Source organism: Carlito syrichta, unplaced genomic scaffold (assembly GCF_000164805.1).
Source record: "Carlito syrichta isolate Samal-C Ts95f unplaced genomic scaffold, Tarsius_syrichta-2.0.1 Scaffold303683, whole genome shotgun sequence".
NCBI lineage: Eukaryota > Metazoa > Chordata > Mammalia > Primates > Tarsiidae > Carlito > Carlito syrichta.
In genome coordinates this window covers 39552-63602 of record NW_007247779.1, presented here as the reverse complement: position 1 = coordinate 63602, position 24051 = coordinate 39552, and the positions used below count along the sequence as shown (strand labels likewise).

General features: G+C 40.2%; 1 protein-coding gene and 1 pseudogene across 3 annotated transcripts in view; one reads left to right on the top strand and one right to left on the bottom strand.

Annotated features, from left to right (window-relative positions):
• The window catches only part of MORC3 (MORC family CW-type zinc finger 3), a 50479-nt gene that overhangs the window by 7090 nt on the left and 19338 nt on the right, over window positions 1-24051 (top strand). The window contains exons 2-9 of one of the 3 annotated variants that reach the window (XM_008059062.2): window positions 2289-2361; window positions 7370-7502; window positions 8781-8995; window positions 9645-9792; window positions 12704-12851; window positions 16567-16695; window positions 16911-17030; window positions 20633-20730. In XM_008059062.2, the coding sequence (XP_008057253.1) occupies window positions 2289-2361; window positions 7370-7502; window positions 8781-8995; window positions 9645-9792; window positions 12704-12851; window positions 16567-16695; window positions 16911-17030; window positions 20633-20730 (1064 nt within the window). The remainder of the gene's footprint in view (window positions 1-2288; window positions 2362-7369; window positions 7503-8780; window positions 8996-9644; window positions 9793-12703; window positions 12852-16566; window positions 16696-16910; window positions 17031-20632; window positions 20731-24051) is intronic. The other 2 variants (XM_008059064.2, XM_021712888.1) reach the window with 2 other exon arrangements.
• LOC103261427 lies at window positions 23348-23651 on the bottom strand (annotated as a pseudogene).

The window sequence follows — 24051 nt, the reverse complement described above, 5'->3', positions numbered from 1 at the left end:
CCTTGTTTGGTAGCCAGGGGTTTTATACTCCAAGGCCATGCCCCATAGTAAGATTTAGAATGGGGAAGGAGTATGTCATTCTTTTTTGTTTGGTTTTTTTTGAATCGGGGTCTCATTCTGTCACCAGGCTGTAGTGCAGTGGCATGACCGTAGTTCACTGCAGCCTCAAGCTTGTGGACTTGTTGACTCAAGTAGTTCTCCTGTCTCAGCCTCTCAAGTAGCTGGAATTATAGGTGTGTGGCACCATACCTGGTTATTTTATTTTATTTTGTAGAGATGAGGTCTTGCTATGTTGCCTAGGCTGGTCTCGAACTCCTACGCTCAAATAATCCTCCCACCTCAACCTTCCAAAGTACTGTCATTCTTTTATCAGTGTGTGCCATTTTTTTAATCAGTGATGTTTGTCTAAGGGGAGAGGGTGGGACAGGAAGGTCTTCCAGGTGGCTCACCTGCAAGTTCTTAGGTACATTCTTGCAACCCTCAGGAAAAGACTTGTTATGCAAGATGAAAATCTGGAAATTGATTTTTATTAAGGCTTACACCTGTAATCCCAACACTTTGAGAGGCAGAGGTGAGAAGACTGTGGAGACCAGCCTGAACAACTTGGAAACCTTATCTCTACAATAAATCAAAAAAATTAGCTGGGTGTGGTGGTACATACCTGTAGCTCCAGCTACTTGGAAGGCCAAGGCAGAAGGATCGCTTGAGCCCAGCAGGTTGATTGAGGCTGCAGTGGCAGTGATGTACCACTGCGCTTTAGCCATGCTTTAGAAAGTCTAAATTGCCTGTAATCTATACTTCGTGATGTATGCCATATTACTTGATATTTGCCATAGAAAGTCTGAATTGTATATCCACCAGTTTAAAGATAGTCTTCTACAACATCGTTTCTCACATGTGTACTTCAGCCTAATAGTAGATGAAGGCATAGGGATTGACTGAAAAAGCAAGTGTAGACAGGAAAAGTAGACCTTTCTGACACCTTGTGGCAGCAGCTGAGCACTGAAATACAGTTGGCTTAATTTACAATCAAATTGTATTTTTAGAACTTTTAACTCTATGCACTTAAAGTGCCTTGCTTTTATTTCCTCTTAAATATGAATGAATATGTTCAAAATGAACACAAAACATTGCATGGAAATTCTCTAAATGTAATTTTTGAGCATTTGGCCTTTTAAAATCATCTGTACATTTTTATGTGTTTGCTGTCTTAATTAAGAATTTAGACAGTTCCTATAGCATGAGGTGAGTTGGCATATTCATTCATACTGTATTAGTGTGAGTAAAATCAGACATAAAAGCCCTGAAAATTAAGACAGCGTGTTGCATCATATTAAGGAAAAGCCTTAGGCAACTTAAATTTAACAGTACTTAATTGAGCAAAGAATGATTCAATAATTGGGCAGCTCTCAGAACCAGAAGAGGTTCTAAGAACTCTGGTCCAACATGGTCAGGCAGCATTTATGAACAGAAAATAGAAGTGAGATACAGAGACAGGTTATTTAGTTGCAGCTCAGCATTTTGCCTTATTTGAATCAGTTACCTGCCTATGATTGAAGATCAGCTGCTGTAATTGACAGACAGCTATTTGTAACTGGAGTATGCCTGTACAGAACTCCTAAGTTAGGCTTTTAGTTAATTTTCCTACTAAGTTAGGTTGTAGTTTCTTATATTAGGACTGGAGTATGGAGGCATCCTCAGGCTCAATTTAGCTTAATTTAGCAATTGGAACTATCTGATTTTTTTTTGAAGAATTATAGATGTATACTACTCCACTGTCACAGGTTTTACTGTAATGAACTTGGAGTAAATAATATAATTGAATCAAAGTGTCAAACCCCCAGAAAAGTCTGTTGGTCAAGCAAAGCTAAGTTTATTAGGCCTAATATACTAGGGAGAAAACACCTCCTTCACAAAGCCTTAGTAGTGTCCCAAAGTAGGGAGATTAGGAAATGATGTTTAGAGGATTTTAGGGCCTTGGCTGAGTCATTTTAAGGCAGGTCTTGCAAGGCAGGTAACTAGGATTGGACAGTTACAATATTGTGGACACAAGAAGGCAAGGGTTTTGGAACAAGTCTTGATGAGTAAACTGTTGAGTTGATTCCCAGCCTTACCTTCCAGGAATCTTATGTTCTTGTCTGTATCTTTCAGATGTATCCTAGAGCAAGCAGCTGAGTCATTTTTGCTTGGTCTCAATGTTGTTTAATACAGGGACAAAAAAATTACATTGCTGTCTATTCTCAAAGTAAGATCTGAATTACTTTACACAAATCATTTTTTTGTTTCAGCTTTGCCCAAAGTTTTTACATACAAATTCTACCAGTCACACTTGGCCATTCAGTGCAGTTGCTGAATTAATAGGTATGTAAACGGACATTTCTTATACTATTTGTTGCTTGCAATTGTAGTTTTAAAAACTTTACTGAAGAATAATAAACAGATGTTCTTAAAAGTAATTTTATGTCTTGAGTGATAACATTAGTGACAAACATTACCTAGCATAACAACTGTTCATTCAGATGGATGTCAAATTAATCATGGCTCAACCTTTCCTATGATAATATTCAAGTATTTGATCATGTCTAGGATTTAATTTGCTGCATTCACAAAACATTTCTATCGAAAATATTTTTATTCTGATTATAAAAGTAAAAAATGAGAATTATGGTTTGTTTTTGTTTGTTTCTGATACGGGGTCACAGAATCTTAAGTGATCCTCCCAAGAAGCTGGTGCACAGTAGGCACCTGGTGGAATTATGCTTTTTTGATAGTGCAGAAGTATATGCAGCATTCAGAGTGAATTCATTTTTTTGGTATCAGTAGGAGGATTAATTTTATGTTAGATTATGATAATGCTTATTCCAGTAGATGGAATGATCTAGGTTTAAGATTGTATTTTAATGGTTTTTAAATAAACATGAGAAAAGAGGCAATTTTGCAGTTAGATTTGCATTATGGGTCATGTTTTTTCCCCTGGGAAAATTCATAGACAGGATTTTTTTTTAAATTTAGGCATATTTAAGAAATTGATAATAAAGGGAAATTTTATTTTTAAGATTTTTTTTTGAGTCAGAGTCTCACTCTGTCACCCAGACTGGAGTGTAGTGGCACAATCACAGCTCGCCCTAGCATCCAGCTACTGGGCTGAAGGGATCTACAACCCTCATCCTCCTGAGTAGCTGGGACTACAGGTGTGCACCACCACACCTGGGTAATTTTTAAATTTTTTGTCTCACTGTGTTGCCCAGGCTGGTCTCAAACTCATGAGTTCAAATGATCTTCTTGCCTTGGCCTCCCAAAGTGCTGGGATTACAGGCAGGAGCCACTGTACCTGACCCTATTCTTAGGAATTCTTAGATATACTTTAGATTCTTTTTTTTTTTTTGAGTTGGAGTCTCACTCTGTCGCCCAGACTGGAGTGCAGTGGCCACCCCCGGCCACCGCAGCCTCGACCCGCTGGGCTCCGGCGATCCTTCCGCCTCAGCCTTCCGAGTAACCGGAATTACAGGCGCGTGCTACCACTACCGGCTGATTTTTTTGATTTATTGTAAAGATGAGGTCTCGCCAAGTTGCCCAGGTGGGTCTCGAACTCGCGGGCTCAGGCAGTCCACTCACTTCAGCCTCCCAAAGGCGCGGGATTACAGGCTGAGCCACCGAGCCCGGCTAGATTCTTTTTTTTTTTTGAGTTGGAGTCTCACTCTGTCGCCCTGGCTGGAGTGCAGTGGCATATTCACGGCCACCCCAGCATCGACCTGCTGGGCTCCAGTGATCATTCCACCTCAGCCTTCCGAGTAGCTGGAACTACAGATGTGCGCTACCACGCCTGGCTTTATACTTTAGATTCTTTATCATGGAAGCCTTCTGTCTTAGATGTGCAAGAAAAAGAAGGAACTTTTGAGGTTGCTTTTTCTTTTCTTTGGTATAGCTAGATTTTTCAGTGCATCTCAGCTAACATGCTATTCAGGTGTGTGTGTGTTTGTGGGTGTGTGGGTTTTTGTGGAAGGGCATGCATGCGTGTGCATGCATGCACACCAGGATCTCGTGTCACCCAGGCTGGAGTGCAGTGAAACTGTCACAGTTCACTGCAGCTTCAGCCTCCTGTGCTCAGGCAGTCATTCTGCCTCAGCCTTCTGAGTTGCTGGGGCCATAACCACCATGTCTGACTATTTTTAATTTTTTTGTAGAGATGAGGTCTCCTATGTTGCCAAGTCTGGTCTCAGACTCCTAGGTTCAGGCGGTTGGCCTCCCAAGGTGCTGAGGCGTGAGTCACACGACCTCAGGTGTTTTTTAAAACCCCAGAGTGAACTGGGCTCTCTGGCTCAGCCTGTAATCCTGTGCCTTTGGGAGGCTGAGGTGAGTGGATTGCCTGAGCGCGCGGGTTCAACACCCGCCTGGGCAGGCGAGACCTCATCTCTACAATAAATTTAAAAAATAGCGGGGTGTGGTAGCGCGCGCCTGTAATTCCGGCTATTCGGAAGGCTGAGACGGAAGGATCGCCGGAGCCCAGCAGGTTGAGGCTGCAGTGGCCGGTAGCGGCCACTGCACTCCAGTCTGGGCGACAGTGAGACTCCAACTCAAAAAAAAACCAAAAAACCCAGAGTGGATCTACTATAACATTGCAGCTATTCATGGGTGTTATTTTTTTGGCAACCTAGCAGAGCTACCCATGATTTTCATGTTGCCCTTTGTGGCGTGTCAAATGTTTTTTACAAAACACCATCTTTCCTGAAATGGTTGAAAAGGAGGTTATTTAATTGTAGGCTGCCTTATGGAAGAGGGATGGCTTGAAAACCATATTTTATAATTGTCACAGCCCGACAGGGTTCTTTATGCCCACTGTGCAGAAAAGCCAGTACACTGAGACAGCAGTTGTTGCCACAGAGAAAGACTTTAATAATCGCAGGGCAGCCAAGTGGGAGACAGGATATATTTCTCAAATCTGCCTCCTGATAATTTTTAGGATAGAATTTTTGTTTTTGTTTTTATTTTTTTTGAGTTGGAGTCTCACTCTGTCGCCCAGACTGGAGTGCAGTGGCCGCTCCCAGCCACCGCAGCCTCTACCTACTGGGCTCCGGTGATCCTTCCGCCTCAACCTTCCAAGTAGCTGGAACTACAGGCGCACACTACCATGCCCAGCTAATTTTTTGATTTATTGTAGAGATGAGGTCTCGCCAAATTGCCCAGGCAGGTCTCAAACCCGCGGGCTCAGGCAATCCACTCACCTCAGCCTCCCAAAGCACAGGATTACAGGCTGAGCCACCGAGCCCAGCAGGATAGAATTTTTAAGGATAATTTAGACATTGGGAGCTAGGGAATGGACATTGCTGGTTGGCTGGGGGTGAAGTCATAGAGGTGTTGAAACTGCCTTCATGTGGGGAGTTAGCTTCTGGGTGAGGGGTCACAGGGCCAGTCAAGTCAGTTCCTTGGTATGGGTCAGAGATCCAGGTGGCATCCATTGGTCCGCAGTTTGAAAAATATCTCAAATACCAGTCTTAGGCTTTACAATATTGCTGTTATCTATAGCACAAATCTTGTAATCACCAGCTACGCACACTTGAGCATTAGGCACTTATTGAGAAGGATTCTAGGGAACAATGGCTGCATATACCTTTGCAACAGAAAGATATGTAGGAGGGGAGATCTGCATATCAAAACTGATCAAACTGCAGGAGCTGTGCATGACCTAAGGATCATTATTTTAAAGAAAGTAGTCAAACTTGGGCCTGTGATCCCAGCTCTTTGGGAGGCCAAGGCAGGAATATTTGCTTGAGGCCAAGAGTTGGAGACAAACTTGGGCAACATAGCAAGACATCATCTCTAAAAAATAAAAATAAAACATAACTTGGCTTGGTGGCATAGGCCTATAGTCTCAGGTACTTGGGCAGCAGAGATGAGAGGATCCTTTGAGCCCAGGAGTTTGAGGCTGCAGTGAGCCATGATTGCACCACTGTACGCTAGCCTGGGTTACAGAGTGAGACCCACTTTCTGAAAATGAAAAGAAGTTCATCAATCTCTTTTTTTTTTTTGAGTCAGAGTCTCACTCTGTTGCCCAGGCTGGAGTGCAATGGCACGTTCACGGCCACTCCAGCGTTACCCTGCTGACTCCTTCTGCCTCAGTATTCTGAGTAGCCGGAGCTACAGGCATGCACTACCACACCCAGCTAATTTTTTGATGCATAAGAGATGAGCTCTCACCAGGTTGCCTAGGCTGGTCTTGAACCCCCGGGCCCATTCAATCCTCTCATCTCAGCCTCCCAAAGTGCTGGGATTACAGACTTGAGCCACTGTGCGTGGCCAAGTTCATCAGTCTTAATGGGCAGCTCCCCCCCAGAGGTCAGGACATAAAGATAATCAGTTATTAATCTGCTCTTTGTTGAAGTGTCTGAGTGCAAGTAATAATGCATGGAGGAAGCAAGCTTAGCAACAGTAGATTTGTAAGCCTTTAACTATGCCTGCAAGTTTGCAGGATTTGGGCCTTTACCATAGCTTTTACCCTATGGTCCCATATTAATTTTATACAGGTGATTTCATAATAAGGACTTCGGATATATCTCAAAAGGCATTTCATTCAGTTAAGGAATTTTTGGATGGCTTTTAGATAGTTCATGAATTGATTTTATTTATTTGTTTGTTAGATGTTTGTAGAGATGTGGCCTTGCTGTGTTGCCTAGGCTAGTCTCGAACTCCTGAGCTCAAGCAGTCCTCTCTCCACGGCCTCCCGAAGTACTGGGATTATAGGCATGAGCCACCACGCTTGGCCCATTAGTTGATTTTAATATTGCTACCATTCAAGTATTTTTATTTTTTGATGTATTTCTTCATACTTAACCTATTTTAAGAGAAATGAGAATGGAGAAGTATACAGAGATAGAGGTGTTAAAAGCCACCACAAACTTTGGCCAAACTGAAAAGAGCCACAGTTTGAAGAAATATGTAGAAACTAAATTTTCCACCTACATATGTAGCTTAGCAGAAAAATGATACTGCCTTCTTATTTACTCAGTAACTATTATGTAGGTTTTGTTGATGCTTAACTCTCAGCTTCCCCATGATAGCCAGGAAATTCTCTCTCTTAATCATCTCTAGTGCAGTGATTTTTCTTGCTTTATACTTCTTCAGTGTAGTTAGGTACCAGTCAGCTCTCCGTTTAAATGAAGGACTTTGAAAAGTGTTAATTCTGTAGTAGCCAACTAATATATAGCAGGATGCAGTTTAAGTTTATGTTTTCAAATCTTAGGAGTTCTTACAAATCACATCTTTTAAGATTGTCTTAAAATGCGGTATTCTATTACCTGTTACAAGGTTGGTCTAAAATAATTGCTCTTCTTTAAAATGCAAAATCAGAATTTCTCAAAATTTTGTTTTCCAGATAATGCTTACGATCCTGATGTGAATGCTAAACAGATATGGATTGACAAAACAGTGATAAATGACCATATATGCTTGACATTCACTGATAATGGGAATGGTATGACTTCAGATAAATTACATAAAATGCTAAGGTATGTGAAGATGTGCCACACTTTTTACAATCACTGCTTTTAGTTGAAAGATATCTTGTGTCATACTTATTATCCTTTGTTTTGCTTTTTAAACATGAATGCTATATGCACATTGTCAGCTAGACTTTAAAAGTCTTCTCATCATTTTCTGCTACTGGTAGATTATTAGGCAGTCCTCACCATTCTCATTGCTACCCCATGTCTGACTTACCAGAAGTTCCACCATTCCTTTGGAGTTGTAGTACATTGATATGAGTTACTTACAGTTTAGCTTTAGCTAATATTTTTAATAAAACTTATCGCTTTGGGAGGGAGTAACTTTAAAAGGATTGAGAAAATGAGGAAACAGCATAAAATAGTCATAAGGTCTGGGCTCTTGGGTCACAGAGGAGGATGTAAGGATGTGCAAATGTGCCTGTATGGAAACTGAGAGAAACTATAGTACAGATACAGGGTAGAGGGAGAATTTTGAAACAGAGGCTCTTCTACTATCTCTTAAATGCTCCTCATACAGGCAAAAAATCAAGTTAATCCCATCATTAATCATAGACTTGATGAGAACCATAGAATCACTCACACTTAGAGGAAGAGATTTATGGGGTGAAATCTCAAGGTCTCAGGAACCCAGATTATAACTCAGCTACTTAGCCAGGGTGTGCCGGGCAATAAGTTCCTGTGATAGTACATGTGATCTTTATGCCCCTGTGATTTATTTATTTATTTTTACTTTAAAATTTAATTTTTTTGAGTTGGAGTCTCACTCTGTCTCCCAGGCTGGAGTACAGTGGCATGCTCATGGCCAATGCAACCTCAACCTGCTGTGCTCAGGTGATCCTTCTGCTTCAGCCTTCCAAGTAGCTGGAACCACAGGCATGTGCCGTTATGCCTGGCTGATTTTTAAAAATTTATTGTAGAGATGAGGTCTTGCCATGTTGCTCAGGCTGTTCTCGGACCCCTGAGCTCAGGCAATCCTGTTGCCTCCACCTCCCAAAGTGCTGGGGTTACAGGCATGAACGACCGTGCCCAGCTGCCCCTGTGATTTAGATGCGATTTCCTTCATTTCAGATATGAGAAAACACACCAAGATAGAGTAAAAGTAATTTGCCCAAAACTGTACAGCTAGGAAGGGTGAGGCTAGCATTTGAACCCAGGCTCTTTACTTCATATTGTACTTTTTGAATTAAAACACACACACACACACACACACACACACACACACACACACACACACACACACACACACGTATTCATTTTTTAAAAATCTTTCTTTCTTTTTAGCTTTGGCTTCAGTGACAAAGTCACCATGAATGGTCATGTCCCGGTTGGATTATATGGGAATGGCTTCAAGTCAGGCTCTATGCGTTTGGGTAAAGATGCAATTGTTTTTACCAAAAATGGAGAAAGCATGAGTGTGGGCTTCTTGTCTCAGACCTACTTGGAAGTCATAGAAGCTGAGCATGTTGTTGTCCCAATAGTGGCATTCAACAAGCACCATATCCTTTTGGTTGTGAAATAGAAACTGTGGAGAAACTGAAGAAATATTCTGAAACATTTTATGTATTTGTTTGTTTGTTTTTTGAAAACAGAATTTATTGAGAGGACAGAAAAGTTCCCACAGTGGGAGGGGACCCGAAGGGGTTGCCATTCTGAAACCTTTTGCCTTCCTTCAGATTCTTTTATTTTTTTAATCACGTCTGTTCCAGTTCCCGCCTGTGTCCGCTGCCTTTACACTGGTTCTTGGGCTAAGAGTTTGTCCCTTCCTTTTCTTTGTTGGAATTGTACCTTGGAAGTCCTCAACATTTTATGTAAAACTTCTTTTGTTTAGTTCAGGCTTATTGTAGATTAACAAATATGATTTTGTGATCTGCCTTGAAAGTTTCATTAATGAGCTTGAAAAGCAGGATAACTTTAGCAAAATGCTTTCTGTATAAACACGTTGAAATATAGGAAAGCATTACATCAGCTAAGAATAATAACTCGCCCATTTTTTATTCTTGGTTCGTTTGAAGTTGAACTGCCATTTTAAAACTTAGAAGATAATTTAGGGAATAGTTTTTCTGTTACTTAGGTTTATAGAGTTGGTTTTTATGTTGCAATTGTGAACAATATGTTGGCAATCTAAGTCTTTAACTTAGGATATACGACAGATGATCAATTTAACAGAATCAAAAGCCAGCCTTGCTGCAATTCTGGAACATTCTCTGTTTTCTACGGAACAGAAGTTGCTGGCAGAACTCGATGCTATTATGGGTAAGAAGGGGACGAGGATCATCATTTGGAATCTAAGAAGGTAAATGTAGACCTCAGCTAGATGTTGACCATGTGGGAAATAAATTGCATGTGCTGGATTGGTCTTACTACATTTATCCTTTGTTCCACAGAGTAGAAATAAAAGGAAAAGGATGCATTTTTTGGGGCATAGATAATTATTTGTCTTTTCCAGGGGTATTTTATTAAGGCCACTTTGGCTTTAGTTTGACAAGTTTCCACGTTGTTAAAAAATATTTCCAGCCGGGCTCGGTGGCTCAGCCTGTAATCCCACGCCTTTGGGAGACTGAGGTGAGTGGATTGCCTGAGCCCGTGGGTTCGAGACCTGCCTGGGCAGTGAGACTTCATCTCTACAATAAATCAAAAAATCAGCTGGGCGTGGTAGCGCATGCCTGTAATTCTGGCTACTTGGAAGGCTGAGGCGGAAGGATCGCCGGAGCCCAGCAGGTCGAGGCTGCGGTGGCCGGGAGCGGCTACTGCACTTCAGTCTGGGCAACAGAGTGAGACTCCAACTCAAAAAATATATATATATATATATTTCCTAGGCTGGGCACGGTGGCTCAAGCCTGTAATCCCAGCACTTTGGGAGGCTGAGGTGAGAGGATTGCCTGGCTCATGAGTTCAAGACCACCCTGGGAAACTTGGTGAGACCCCGTCTCTACAATAAATAAAAAAATCAGTCAGGTGTGGTAGCACACGCCTGTAGTTCCAGCTACTTGGAAGGCTGAGGCAGAAGGATGGCCTGAGCCCAACAGGTTGAGGCTGCTGTGTGCACTCTAGCCTGGGTAACAGAGTGAGACTCTGACTCAAAAAAAAAAAATTTCCTATCCCTGCCATTCAGTCTTCATTAGCACTCTGTTCTCTTTCATTTATTCCACCCTTGTTCTCAACAAATTGGGGGAAAAAATGAAAATACAAAAGCCCAGCACTTTGGGAGGCTAAGGCAGGAGGACCACTTGAGCCCAGGAGTTTGAGACCATCCTTGACAACATAGCGAGGCACCCATCTCTAAAATGTAAAAATTATACAGGCGTGATGATGACTCAAGCCTATAGTCCTAGCTACTCAGGTGGCTGAGGTGGGAGGATTGCTTAAGCCCAGGAGTTTAAGATTACAGCGTACTGTGAACTTGCCACTGCATTTCAGCCTAGGTGACAGAACAAGACCCTATCTCTTTAAAAAAAAAAAAAAAAAAAGCGGGAGTGGGAAGGGGTAGAAAAATAATATGGATGAGATTTTTGTGTTGCTGAGATTTCTAGTCTTTTATCTTTGTAAGAACAAACTCCTTTTCAAATAAATGTTTTAAAATTTAGTATTAGTGGCCGGGTGCAATGGCTCATGCCCGTAATCCCAGCACTTTGGAAGGCAAAGACAAGAGGATTGCCTGAATCCAGGTTTTCCAGACTATCCTGGGCAACTTAATGAGATCTTGTCTCTACAATTAAATAAAATAAAAAATTAGCTGAGTGTGGTGGTGCACGCCTATAGTTCCAGCTACTTGGAAGGCTGAGGCAGAACGATCACCTGAGCCCAGTAAGTAGAGATGCTGCTGAAGTAGCCATGAGAATGCCACTGTACTCTAGCCTGAGGGACTAGAGTAGAGTGCAGACTTGAGACTCCGACTCCAAAAAAAAAGAAAAATTGAGATTAATGTCTAGTATTGAAAGATTGAAGACATACTGAACCACAGGAATAAAGCACAAGTAATGGTAAGCCTAAAGAATTTAAAAACTTGTGCTTTTCTGACCTCTTGATTTCCCTTTTTCTTGCTTTCACTTTCCTGTCATTTGTCCTCCTGAAGGATCTTTTAAAATTTTATTTTTTGAGATAATTGCAGATTTATGTGTAGTTATAAGAAATAATAGGCATCTCTTATACACTTTACCTAGTTTTCCCCAATAGTAACTTCTTATAAAACTATGTAAATAATACTATTGATATTGACAGGATTTTGACCTTGATGTTGTCAAGGTGGAGGATACTTTTCATCATTACAAGAATTGTTCCTGTTGCCCTTTTTTTCTTTTGAATTGGAATCTCACTGCCACCTAGGCTGGGGTAAATATAGTGGCATGGTCATCGTGGCCTCGGCTTGCTGGGCTCAGTTGTTGATCCTTCCACCTCAGCCTTCTAAGTAGCTGTAACCACAGGCATGTGTCACCACTCCTAGCTAATTTTTGATTTATTGTAGAGACTAGGTCTCACTATGTTGCTCAGCTAGTCTCAAACTCCTGAGCTCAGGCAGTCCTCTTGCCTCCACCTCCCGCATGTTACCCTTTTATAGCCATACTCACTTCCCTTATACCCACACTCCCTCGTTAATTCCTGGTAGCCTTTAATCTGTTCTCCATTTCTATAATTTTGCCCTTTGAAGAATGTTATATAAATGGAATTTATATAGTGTAAAACTTTTTGGGATAGGCTTTTTCATTTAGCATAATTTTCTAGTTCCTCTTGTATGTATTGGTAATTAACTCCTTTTTCTTGCTGAGTAATACTGCATCATATGTGTAGACCACAGTGTGCCTAACCATTCACTGTTAAAGGACATCTGGGTGTATGGTCTTCAGGTATTACAAATAAAGCCGTAAACATTTGTGTACAGATTTTTGTGGGAATGTAGTCTTCATTATTCTGAACTAAATGCCCAGGAGTGTAATTGCTGTGTCCTATGCTAGTTGCATTTTTAGTTTCTAAGAAACTGCCAGGCTGTTTTTCACAGTGGTTGTACATTTTCCCACCAGCAATGTATGAGGGATAAGGTTTCTCCACATCTTCCTGAATCCCTTTTTTTTCTTCCTCCTTTTTTGTACCTTTCCTCCCATGACTTCCACCAGGTATAGGTTTATTTATTTATGATTTTAACAACTGAAAGTGTTTGCTTCCTTACTTTGCTGTGAAGTTAAATTTTGGTTCTTTCTAAAAATTTACAGCTACAAAAATGCAACAGAGTTTGATTTTGAAAAGGATAAATATGACATCAGAATTCCTGAAGATTTAGATGAGACAACTGGGAAAAAAGGGTATAAGAAGCAAGAAAGGATGGACCAAATTGCCCCTGAAAGTGACTACTCTCTAAGGGTATGTATGTAGCTTTTTGTGCAGAAAAGAAAATCATCAAAAAATGGAAGTTTTACAAGGACTCATGTTACCCTCTTGGGTTATAAAGCCTGCCAGTGATTGCTAAATGAAAATATCTTGGACATGAATCAACTTAGTTAAGCCTTTCTTAGCTTACTAGTTGTTTATGTGCTTGCAATCCTTTTTTTTTTTTTTTTGAGTCAGACTTTCACTCTGTTGACCAGGCTGGAGTGCAGTGGCACACTCACGGCTACCGCAGCCTTGACCTGCTGGGCTCAGGCAATCCTTCCACCTCAGCCTTCCAAGTAGCTAGAACTACAGGCGTGCACTTCCACATCCAGCTAATATATATATATATGTTTTTGTTTTTGTTTTTTTGGTTTATTGTAGAGACAAGATCTCACTAAGTTGCCCAGACTGGTCTCTAATTCCTGAGCTCAGACGGTCCTCTCACTTTGGCCTCCCAGAGTGCTGGGGTTACAGGCATGAGCCACCATGCCTGGTGGAATCCTTTTTTCAATTGTGAGGTCATCAGATCTGATACTGCTTGTAGTTCTTTTATTATGTGCTAAGATTATTTAAATTGTTAATTCGGGAATCAGTATAGTCTGTGATGACCAGACTAATTAATTAAATCAGCCATGAAACACTACATTAAAAGTGTTTTTTCCCTAAATTTTAAAATATTCTAGAATATATACCTGAATTGTCCTCCTAAAGCAATAAATGTGGACTGTAGATAACTTACATATATAAAATTTGTGATAAATACCTCTAAGATTTTGTCTTAGAGATTGATATGTTTTTAAGATTGAAGAAATTAATATCTTGATAGAATAATGTTGATATTAATAAACGTATTTAGTTTCTTAGTCATTTTGGTAAGATGTGTTACTTTCTGTTTTACTTTTTGTGCTAAAATTATTCCATAAACCCAATCTGGCGATTTATTTGAGATTTATAGGTTACCATATAACTTTTTCTGAGGTCTTAACAATTACAGTGACAAATATTTACTATTCCTTAATCTATCCTAATACATTCGTGGGTTTTTTAAAAAAGTTTGAAGATGTGGGGTATAATTCAGGTATACAAATGTGAGGTATACAAATGCTCATTACGCAGGTACCCTTGTTGATGAGGTGTGCCCCTCTTCCCCTGACAGTTTCCCATTACTGCCAATCCTGCGTGCCCTCCCCCTTAGCAGTTTCCAACTACTGCCAATCCCTTTCTTATAGTATTATGATAATTGTTCAAGGTCCGTTTATGAGTGAGAATATGTGGTACTCAGTTCTTTGTTTCTGTGTCAGATCACTCAGTATTATAGACTCGCGAGTTACTATGAAGTTCATAATTTTGTCCTTCTGTATGGCTGTGTAATATTCCATTATTTATATGTACCACATTTTTTTTATCCAGTCCTCTCTCGATGGGCAGCAACAGTTGGTTCCATGTTTTTGCTATTGTGCATAATGCTGCAATAAACATGCATGTGCAGGTATCTTCCTCATAGCTAATATGTTTTTGAGATATGTTCTAGTTGTTAAGAAAATCTTGCTCAAGTTTGAAACAGGTTTAGAGGCAGACCTAGTAAATGCTGTGGTTTTTGTGTACTACAAAATGTATCAATGTTCTTATAAATAACAAAGTACCATTTTTAAAATCAGAAGTCAGGAAAATAGTAAGAAAAAGTTAGAATTTTCCTATTGTGTTGAACCTTTCAACTGTTCTTTTTGTTATTCAGTGCATTTCCTTCAGAGATTTCTTGTAGCTTGGGGACAAGCACTGAAGAGCATATTTTACATGTTTTATGGTGTACAAAGTTTGGTCAAGTGTGTGAAGTGTTTCAACTTTCATCTGTTAAGAAATAGAAGCATATTTCAGGCCGGGTGCAGTGACTCATACCTGTAATCCCAGCACTTTGGGAGGCAGAGGCAAGAGGATTACCTGAGCTCAAGGGTTCAAGACCAGCCTGAGCATCATGGCAAGATCTTGTCTCCACAGTAAATTAAAAAATCAGCGGGTCATGGTGGCACATGCCTATAGTTTCAGATACTTGGAAGGCTAAGGCAGAAGGCTTTCCTGAGCCCAGCAGGTCGAGTCTGTGATGGCCATGATGGCCATGAGCATGCCACTACACTCCAGCCTAGGCGACAGTGAGACTCTGCTCTGACTCAAAAAAAAGAAAAAAGAAATAGAATCATATTTTAATGACTGTTGATTGTTATAGTTCAATTTGGAAAAAACATTATGCTTGCCTACTCTTCTTAGGTTTTTGTGTTTGTTTCTTTTTATTTGTTTGTTTTAGAAACAGCATCTCTCTGTAGCCCCAGTTGGAGTGCAGAGGTACAATCATAGCTCACTGTAGCCTCGAATTCATGGACTCAAGCGATCCTCTCACCTCTGTTTCCCAAGTATCTAGGACCACTGGCATGCACCACTATGCCTGGTTCATGTTTAAATTTGTTGTAGAGATGGGTTCTCACTGTGCTGCCCAGGCTAGTCTTGAACTCCTACGCTCAAGCGATCCTTTCGCCTTGGCCTCCCAAACCATTGGCATGAGGCACCCTGCCTAGCCTGTTTAAGTACTGGTTGGTATATTATTTAGAATCTTTTCTGGCCAGGCTGTTTAGGAGGCTGAGAAGGAAGGATTGTTTTGGCCTATGAGTTGGAGGCTGTGGTGAGCTGTGATTGTGCTACTGCACTCCAGTCTGGGTGACAGAGTGATACCCTAACTCACAAAAAAGAAAAAATTTTCTTTGTCAAGCTTATATAACATTCTCTTGTTTATATTAGATCTTGCTTGTTATTTTTGCCTAGATAAAACTTATTTTATTTTGGCTTTTTTTTTTGTTGTTTGACTTTTTGTTTGTTTTTTTGTTTTGTTTTTGTTTTTTGAGTTGGAGTCTCACTCCGTTACCTAGGCTGGAGTGCAGTGGCATGCTCATAGCCACTTCAGCATCGACCTGCTGGGCTCCAGTGATCCTTCTGCCTCAGCTTTCCAAGTAGCTGGAACTAGCACACCCAGCTAATTTTTTTTTATTGTAGAGACAAGGTCTCATCAAGCTGCCTGGGTTGGTCTTGAACCCCTCAGGCTCAGGCAACAGGCAATCCACTTGCCTCAGCCTCCCAAAGCGCTAGGATTACAGGCTAAGCCACCGAGCCTGACCTTTTTTTTTTTTTTTTTTTTTTTTTTTAATAGAAAGAGTGTATTGCTATGTTATCCAGACTGGTCTTAAACACCTAGTCTCAAGCAATCCTTCTGTCTTGGGCTCCCAAAATTTATGGATTACAGTCATGAGCTGCCACACCAAGCCTATTTTTGCCTTTTTAAATTATAATAGCAATATATGTATTTGAAAGAAAAGTCAGAAAATGTTATTTTTTGTACATATGTAAGTTTTTAAAAACTAAAATGAGATCATGCCGTACATGCTGTTTTATAACCTTTTTTCACTAAATAATTTATTAGTGTCTATAGAGATCTGTAGATTGTATTCTGTCAATCATTTTTACTGGCCATGGTATGTTGAGTTTACTTAAATGAAAAATAATCAAATTAGAATAGCACAGCTTTATAGTCTGTTATTTTAATGAAAAGTTAATGTCTTTTATTAAGACAAGGTGATAGCTTTTTATTTAACCATGTCCAACTAATGTTGAGCAGATCTGTAGAGAATTATCTGGAAAGGACAGATGTTATGTTCTTTTGCAGGCTTACTGCAGTATATTATATCTAAAGCCAAGAATGCAGATCATCTTACGTGGACAGAAAGTGAAGACACAACTAGTTTCGAAGAGTCTTGCTTACATTGAACGTGATGTCTATCGACCCAAGTTTTTAGTATCCTTTTCCTTTTGTATGATTTTGTATAGATATATGTCAGTCAAGTATGTTTTCCTTGTCCCTTTCCTCTTTTATCCTGTTGTGGAATCTAGTCCTCTCCAACTTTACCCTTCCTTACATACTTTTGGACTTAACTAGATACTGACACAGAAAAGATGAGTTGAAGTGAGTGAATGAAGTGTTATGTTCAGAATTTTCCTTAACATTTTAAGACTAAAACAGTGAGAATTACTTTTGGATTCAACTGCAGAAATAAAGATCATTATGGGATAATGATGTATCACAAAAATAGACTCATCAAAGCTTATGAAAAAGTTGGATGTCAGTTAAGGGTAAGTCTTCATATTTGAAAAGAAAATATCAGCTGGGCAAGGTGGCTCACGCCTATAATCCCAGCACTCTGGGAGGTAGAGGCAGGAGGGATTGCCTAAGCCCAGAGATTCAAGACCAGCCTGGGCAACTTGGCTAGACCTTGTCTCTACAACAAATCAAAAAATTAATTGGGCATGGTGGCACATGCCTATAGTTTCAGCTACTTGCACGGCTGAGGTGGAAGGATTACCTGAGCCCAGCAGGTCAAGGCTGCGGTGGCTGTGAGCGTGTCACTGTGCTCCAGCCTGAGTGGCAGAGTGAGACTCCAACACACACAAAAAAGGAAAATGTCTATATTTTACAAAAGTTGGGATAATAAGTGTTATTTTGTCAAATGTAAAGTACTTGAACTGTGCTTTTTGCCTGACTTTGAAATGTCAGTCATTTAAAAATAACAGTGTGGCATTTTAACTTTTTTATTAATTTCTCATTTGATTTTAAATAATCCTTTGCGGGGGAACAGAATATTTTATCTGTATTTTATGGATAAGGAAATTGGGATTAATGAATAGGTTAATCTACTCGCCTACGATCTAACTGTGACTGTGGATATTTTGACTGCTTTTGGATATGGATCCGGTGTTTATTTCTAAGAATCATTGATTATTCTGAAAATCAACTTTGTGTAAAAGTCTTAAGGCTAGGCATAATTTTGTTTTCCAGTCCTCTGGTTTATATTTTCTGTTCACCTTTTTTTATTTTAAATTTAAAAAAAATGTATTTATTTATTTTGAGTCAGAGTGTCACTCTGTTGCCCAGGCTACAGTGTAGTGGCTCAATCATGGCTACCACAATATCAACCTGCTGAGCTCAAGCAATCTTTCTGCCTCAGCCTTCCAAGTAACTGGAAATATAGGCATGTACCACCACCATGCCCAGCTAATTTTTCAGTTTATTGTAGAGATGAGATGTCGCCATGTTCTCAAACTTGAGCTCAGACAATCCTCAAGCTTTGGCCCCCAAAGTGTTGGAATTACAGGTGTGAGCCACTGCGTCTGGCCCATTTTTCATTCTAAATTTTTAATAGAATGATGTGAGCAGTACACAGTATACTGCTGTGGGTTTTATTTTATTTTTTTGGAGTTGGAGTCTCACACTGTCGCCCAGGCTTGAGTGCAGTGGCACGCTCAGGGCCACTGCAGCCTCGACCTGCTGGGCTCAGGTGGTCCTTTTGCCTTAGCCTTCCAAGTAGCTGGAACTACAGGCACACTCCACCACACCCAGCTAATTTTTTGATTTATTGTAGAGATGAGGTCTCGCCGAGTTGTCTGGGCTGGTCTCAAACCCGTGGGCTCAGGTAATCCTTTCACCTTGGCCTACCAAAGTGCTGGGATTGTAGGCGCCAGTCACCACCCCTAGCCTACTGCTGTAGTTTCTCTTGAATACTACTCAACAAGAGTTGTAATACTCTCATTTTACAAGGCATAACCCAGAATGTAGCATTTTGCGGAAGCAAATGAAGTTTGTATCTACTACAGACTATAAATTCTCTTGTCGTTCATGAATCTGACTTAACTAAGATACAAACCCTTTTCCCAATCCAGTTAAATTGGCATTGTGTATAATTTATGTATAAGCTTGCCCTTTTAAAAATAGCTTGTTACGGCAAACTTAATGTTTGTCTTTATCAAATGATGGACTGGATCTAGTATTTACATTCTGTGGATTCAGCAAACATTATATGGGTATCAGATACCTGTTAGAATGTGTCATGCTGGATGTTTAGCAAAAATATTAAAATAAGATACAGAGCATGCTCTTGGAGCTCAATTTGCTGATAGGACTATGAGACATCCTTGGAAGTGTTAGAAAAGGCACCTTAGGGAAAGAGTTGATTGATGAGTCTCGGTTGACTTCACTGTGTTGGGAAGTCTGAAAGGGCTTTCCAGGCAAAGAGAACATCTGCAAAGGAAAGGAAAAGGGCTTCTGAGGGTATGACATGCTTCCGTGTTTCTTCTTTTTTTTTTGAGTCAGGGTCTCATTCTCTTGTTCAGACTGGAATGCAATGGCATGATCATGGCTTATACTGCCTCAACCTCTCCTGGGCTCAGGCAATTCTTCAATCATACCTTCCAAGTAGCCTGGAACTACAGGCGTGTGCCACCTCAACACATAATATTTTTAATTTTTTTTGTGTGGAGATCTTGCTTATTTTGCTCAGGCTGGCCCAAACTCCTCCCAACTCGGCCTCCCAGAGTGCTGGGATTATAGCCATCCGTCACCTTGCCTGACTGGCTGGCTCATGTTGTTTCAAGTGGGGGACAGGAATGAGAGAGAGGCAGGAAGATAAGGCTGCAGAGAAGATGGACAAGAACTACAAATGAGGGGGTCTTGTTATTGCAGTAATTTGCAAATGGTATGAGATGTGGAGCCACTGATGGTTTTTAATAAGCCAGGATTATGATTAGATTTGTATGGTTTAAAGCTGTGTTTATGAAATTTTTCTTTTTATAAGTTACACATTATTAGGCCAGGCTCAGTGGCTCGTGCTTATAATCCTAGCACTCTGGGAGGTCGAGGTAAGAGGATTGCCTGAGCCCATGGATTTGAGACCAACCTGGGCAACTTGGTGAGACCTCATCTCTACAGATATCAGAGAAGTTAGCTGGGCATGGAAGTGTACACCTGTAGTTCCGGCTACTTGGAAGACTGAGGTGTAAGAATCGCCTGAGCCCATTAGGTTGATGCCAGGGTAGCTGTGAGTGTGCCACTACTCTCCAATCTGGGCAACAGAGTGAGACTCTGACTCCAAAAAACAAAAAAGAAAAAAAGAAGCTACAGTCATGGTTAAAATATACCTGTCAATCACATAGATAATCAGAATATGACTCATATATTTAGTGCAGTATTTTAGCTAGCAAGGTTTAAAAAGTCACCAGACCTAGGTTTTTAAAAATTATCATTAGCATCTAGTTATGTAATTTCAGGCAAATAACTCCCAACTTTTATGTAGCCTTTGCTAGGTACTACAGAGTATCAAAAGGAATTATTTGTGGATTCTACTTTTCCTTTTTGAGTTGGCGTCTCATTCTGTCCCCCAGGCTGGAGTGCCATGACACACTCATTGCCACCCCAGCATTGACCTGCTGGGCTCCCGCAATTCTTCCAAAGGAAAAAAAAATTAACCAGACCTGGTGGTGTGTGCTTGCAGACCCAGCTATTCAGGATGCTGAGGCAGAAGGATCACCTGAGCCCAGGAGTTTGAGGCTGTGATGAGCCATTGATCATGCCACTGCACTTCAGCTGGGGCAACAGAGTGAGACTCTGACTGAAAGAAACAAAAATAAATAAATAAAATTGAGGATGATAATTCTCGCCTAAATGGATACTTGTCAACAGTGGAAATGATTTTGGAGGGAGACTCTAATATGTTTAGGTATTAACTCTGGAAAATAAGTCACCTACCAGACAGTATCTTTTCAGTCTGAGTTTCATAAAAATAAAAGAATATTATAAGATAAAGTGTAGAAAAATACCTAGTAAAAAATTGTAAATCTTTAAGGATAGTTATTTTGAGTATCCTGTCTTTGCTTAACCTGCTGATTTCATCTTATTTTTTCAGGCAAACAATATGGGTGTTGGAGTAGTTGGAATTATAGAGTGTAATTTCCTTAAACCGACACATAATAAACAAGATTTCGACTATACTAATGAGTACAGGTATGTTTCCTATTTAAATTATTGGCTGAGATTTTCTAGAAATGGGTTACCAGGAAAGCAAGAACTTACTCTGTCTTATATGAATCTCCGAAATACCTCATTAGTAAACATAGGTTAGAGTATATTACTTGTAATGGAGTAGATTACAATTCCTAAAATGAAATATGGTTAAATTAGTTTCGTTTTTTTTGTTGGTGGTGGTTTGGTTTGTTTTTGTCAGAGTCTCACTTTGTCACCCAGGCTGGAGTACAGTGGCATATAAATGGCCACCGCAGCCATGATCTCCTGGGCTGAGTTGGTCCTTCTGCTTCAACCTTCCAAGTATCTAGAACTACCAGGCCTGGCTAATTTTTTGATGTATTGTAGAGATAGTATCTCGCCATGTTGCTCAAGTTGGTCTCAAATTCCTGAGCTCAGGCAATCCTCTTGTCTCCGCCTCCCAAAATGCTGGGATTATAGGTGTGAGCCAACGAGTCCAGCAAATTAGTTTCCTGTGTAAGCCCCTCACCCATTTTCTTAAAGTTCTATAATATAATTAAATTCCATAATTAAATATAAAAATATTCATGAGATGGCAAAAAATTTAGCTAAGGAAAAGGTATGAAAGTATTTCCAAAGTAAATTTTAAAAAGAAGTCAATTATTTATATATATATCTTTTTTACTTTATTTATATATTTATTTTTGATTTTTTAGTTTAATTTTTGAGTCAGAGTCTTAACTGTTGCCCAGGCTGGAGTGCAGTGGCACACTCATGGCTACCACAACCTCGACCTGTTGGGCTCAACTTCTGCCTCAGCCTTCCAAGTAGTTGGAACTATAGGCATGTGCCATCACAGCCAGCTAGTTTTACTTGATTTTTTATGGAGATGAGATCTCGCCAAGTTGCTAGGCTGGTCTCCCTCCTCGGCTCCCAAAGTACTGAGATTATAGGCTTGAGCCACCATGCCTGGCCTCCTTGTATTTATTAATGTTTCTGAGTCAGAGTCTCACTCTGTCGTGCAGGTTGGAGTGTAGTGACACGATCGTGGCTCACTGTATCCTTGACCTTCTAGGCTAAGGTGATCTACCTCTGCCTTCCAAGTAGCTGGGACTACAGGCATATGTCATCATGCCCAGCTAATTTTTTTATTTTTAAATTTTGTGTGAATATGAAGTCTTGCTACGTTGCCTAGACTGCTTTTGAACTACTGGGCTCAAGTTATCCTTCCGCCTCAGCCTCCCAAAGTGCTGGGATTACAGGTACCATGCCTGGCCAGAAGTCAGTAATTTAAACAGGTAAATAGAAGACGCAGCCTACCATTGACAGAGGGTGTGCTTTGGCTGGAGCTTGTCTGTATAAGGTGTCCTATATTGCTGAAGCCAACAGACTTCCGCTAGCGGGTGGGTAGAGCCTGGGCTGAGGACACAGCTGGAGATACTCTGAGGAACTTCTGGGCTTTGGCTAAATAATAATAGAGTACCAGAACCTGGAGCTGAGAAATAATAAATTAATAACTGATAGAATAAAAAAACCAAAGGGTGTTCTTTGATAAGATTATAAAGTCTATAAGAGTATAGCAAGACTGATCAAGAAAAAAACAGAGAACATGCAAATCATCATATCATAAATGAAGAGGAAGACATGGCTACAGATCCAACAGACAAAAAAAAAGAATCAAGGGGATAGCATAAATAATTTTTAACCATTTTAGATGACATAGAGTCATTCCTTTGAGATTGAATCAATTTTTAGAAAACTTCCCATACATTAAGTTAATATAGTTGGGAAGTGGCATAAATCTTTTTGTCTTAATTTTTAAAAATTGTATGGCCAGACAATCCTTTTATATCTGGAAACCCCTTGCTGCTCATCTTTTCTTGGCATTTCCACAGTCTCATGATTTCCTTGATTGGCTCTGTTGAAAATCCTGTGAAGTCATGCACATCTGAACACAGCAGGATTTTATTTTGAGGAGCTTGATGGATTTCACAGCACACACACACATACATACACATCTTCAATAGTGTAATCCTTCCAGGCTTTCATGGTGTTCTCTCTCTCAGGATTCTCTTCCACAGCATTGTCAGTCCTTTTCTATGAAGTATTATGTGTAATGAACCTTAAAATCCCCTTGTGATCTGAAGGCTGGATAGAAACGTTGTATTTGGGGCCTGTAGACCACTTGGATGCCTTTGGTCTTGAATTCAAGGGATGCGGGGTGGCCAGGGCGCTGTCTGGTATTCAAAGAACTTTCAAAGGCAGTCCCTTACTGGCAGAATACTTCGTTACTTCAGGGACAAAGCGTTGATGGAACCAATCATAAAAGGGTTCTCGTCCAGGCCTTCCAGTTCAATCAAAAGGCTGACAGCTGATGTTCACCTTTTCCCTTTAAGGCTTAGAGGTTAGCATCTTTTAAATTTTTTTTTTTAAGATGAACCATTTATTTTCATATTTTTATTTGAAAATGTTTATATCAGTACAATGAAACTAAATTTTAGACACTGGATGTCATTAGTTTAGATATCATTAGTTTATTATAAAAGAAAGACATGAAAATTATTTACATGAGGAAAGATTTCACAACTTCAGTGGAATGGACAGTTTCATGTTGATGCCATTTCAACAGTGTTTTGCTTCAGTCCACATACCTTCCAAGAATGTCACCATCTTAAATAAGAAATAATTCTTGTCGTCTAGAACTACTTTGGTGCCTCCATATTCTGGGAGAAGAACTTTATCTCCAACTTTCACACTAACTGATTGAATCTCTCTACCCTTTCCTTTGGCGCCCGAGCCAATGGCCACCACTATTGCCTGCAGTACCTTTCCCTGAGATTTTTCTAGAAGCATAGTGCCTCCCTTGGTTTTAGTTTCGACTGCGCTCCTTTCAACTAATACTCAAAGAGCGGAAGAAACTTTCTAAATACTTGTCCTGCCATGGCTCCCACCAGCTAGCTCCGGCTCTCACGCTGCCCACAAGGCAGCATCTTCCTGACTGTAAACTTTACAGTATTTGCATAAAACAGTAAGGTTAGTCTGTCCCTTCATGTCTTCAATCCTGGTATGTTCTTCTTTTCCCTACTGGTAAATGTTCTTAGTGGCATTTTTATCCTCCCAGAATAGGACACTCTTTATCTGAACTAAAAGCTGTTCAAATAGATGTTCTTTATTCTCAGTGACTTTTTATTTTTATTTTTTGGAATCAGAGTCTGTCTCTGTCACCCAGGCTGGAGTGCAGTGACACGGTCACAGCTACCATAGCCTTGACAGTCTCGACCTCAATGACTTTTTGAATGGCATCTGTGAACTCCTGCCACTTGGTTAGCAGAAGATGCTTCT